This window comes from Mandrillus leucophaeus, unplaced genomic scaffold (genome assembly GCF_000951045.1).
Source record: "Mandrillus leucophaeus isolate KB7577 unplaced genomic scaffold, Mleu.le_1.0 Scaffold11, whole genome shotgun sequence".
NCBI classification, from domain to species: Eukaryota; Metazoa; Chordata; class Mammalia; order Primates; family Cercopithecidae; genus Mandrillus; species Mandrillus leucophaeus.
Genome location: NW_012099209.1, coordinates 2,849,147 through 2,850,544, shown reverse-complemented (window position 1 = coordinate 2,850,544; position 1,398 = coordinate 2,849,147). Strand labels below are relative to the sequence as shown.

Genomic DNA, 1,398 nt, shown 5'->3' with positions numbered 1-1,398 from the left:
GGGACCGTGGGCTCCGCCGCGGTCTCGGTGATCATGACTGCGCAGCCTGGCCAGGCTCCGGAGCAGGTCCTTCCACTGCGTCCGACGCCCCCTACAGGCCGGGAGGTCCACGGACCCCCACCCTGCGGCTGGCCAGCCACGAGACCCCGGGGAAGAAAGGCGAGCCAAGACCGCGGGCCGCCCAAGCAAGCCCTCCATCCTCCACCCACCCTTCTTGTTCCGGTCCAGCGATCGCGTTTTTCCTTGAATGTGCGGCTCTGAATACAGAACAGCTGTTAGCCTTGAGTTCGTTTCTATGCTTGTATCTCAACACCGACTTCCACGTGAAGCGGGTATTGAGCGTGGGTTTTGACATTCAAGAGCGTTAAGTATGCCTGGGCAACCTAGGGAGGCCCGCTCTCTACAGAAAAAACAGCCCGACATGGTGGCTCCCGCCTATAGTCCCAGCTACTCGGGAGGCTGAGGTGGGAGGATTGCTTGAGCCTGGGAGTTGGGAGCTGCCATGAGCTATGACCGTGCCACTGCACTCCAGCCCGAGCCACAGTGAGACTGCCTCAATAAAAGTGCAGTGGTTGGAATTCCACCGACATTAACAGAGATTCACTGGCTCTCCAGAGAATCACAGGGGTGAAGACAAGATTCAGTGACAGGGACGGTGTCAACGGCCCTCCGAATTGAATTGGGTGTCTTATGTAATAGCCCTGAGCCTGGGGCATAGCAGGGGCCAGTACGACCTCAAAGTACAGAGAAGGCCTTGGAGCTTCCTGCTGGAGGGATCCACGGGCTAGATTGAGCTTTGGAAAGCTTCCTCCTCCAGGGGCTCAGAGGAGTAGGAAGATGCTGGTAGCCTAACATAGTGAAGAGGGACCAGCTCAGGTATGGGGTGACAGACACCAGCCTTCAAGGGGGAAGGGACTAGGCTGTTAGTGAGTCGGGAGTTTTTCCTGCCGATGGGTTCGTGGTCTCACTAACTTTGAAGAAGGAAGCTGTGGACCTTCGCGGTGTGTGTTACAGCTCAAAAAGAGTCCACAGACCGGGAGAGTGAGCAGCAGCGCAGTTTATTGAACAAAGCGAAAGGAAAGCTTCCACAAGCTGGAAGGGGACCCAGAAGGGTTGCAGTTACTGGCTCGCTAGGGCTTATATCCCGGTGTTACCCCCTCCCCTTTCTTTTTGTCCACTGAGAGTGGTTCTTTTTTCAATCCTCCCTTGGAGTGGTTTTTTTAATTATTATTATTATTATTTTTTTTTTTTGAGACAGAGTCTCGCTCTGTCACCCAGGCTGGAGTGCAGTGGCGCCATCTCGGCTCACTGCAAGCTCCCCCTCCCGGGTTCATGCCATTCTCCTGCCTCAGCCTCCCAAGTAGCTGGGGCTACAGGGCGCCACCACGCCCAGCTAAT

General features: G+C 55.8%; 1 protein-coding gene across 1 annotated transcript in view; it reads right to left on the bottom strand.

The window, feature by feature from the left end:
- The window catches only part of LOC105547632 (chromosome unknown open reading frame, human C19orf60), a 9,902-nt gene extending 9,867 nt beyond the window's left edge, over positions 1-35 (bottom strand). The window contains exon 1 of the mRNA XM_011991290.1: positions 6-35. Coding sequence (XP_011846680.1) covers positions 6-35 — 30 coding nt within the window. The remainder of the gene's footprint in view (positions 1-5) is intronic.
- Between the last annotated feature and the right edge of the window lie 1,363 nt (positions 36-1,398).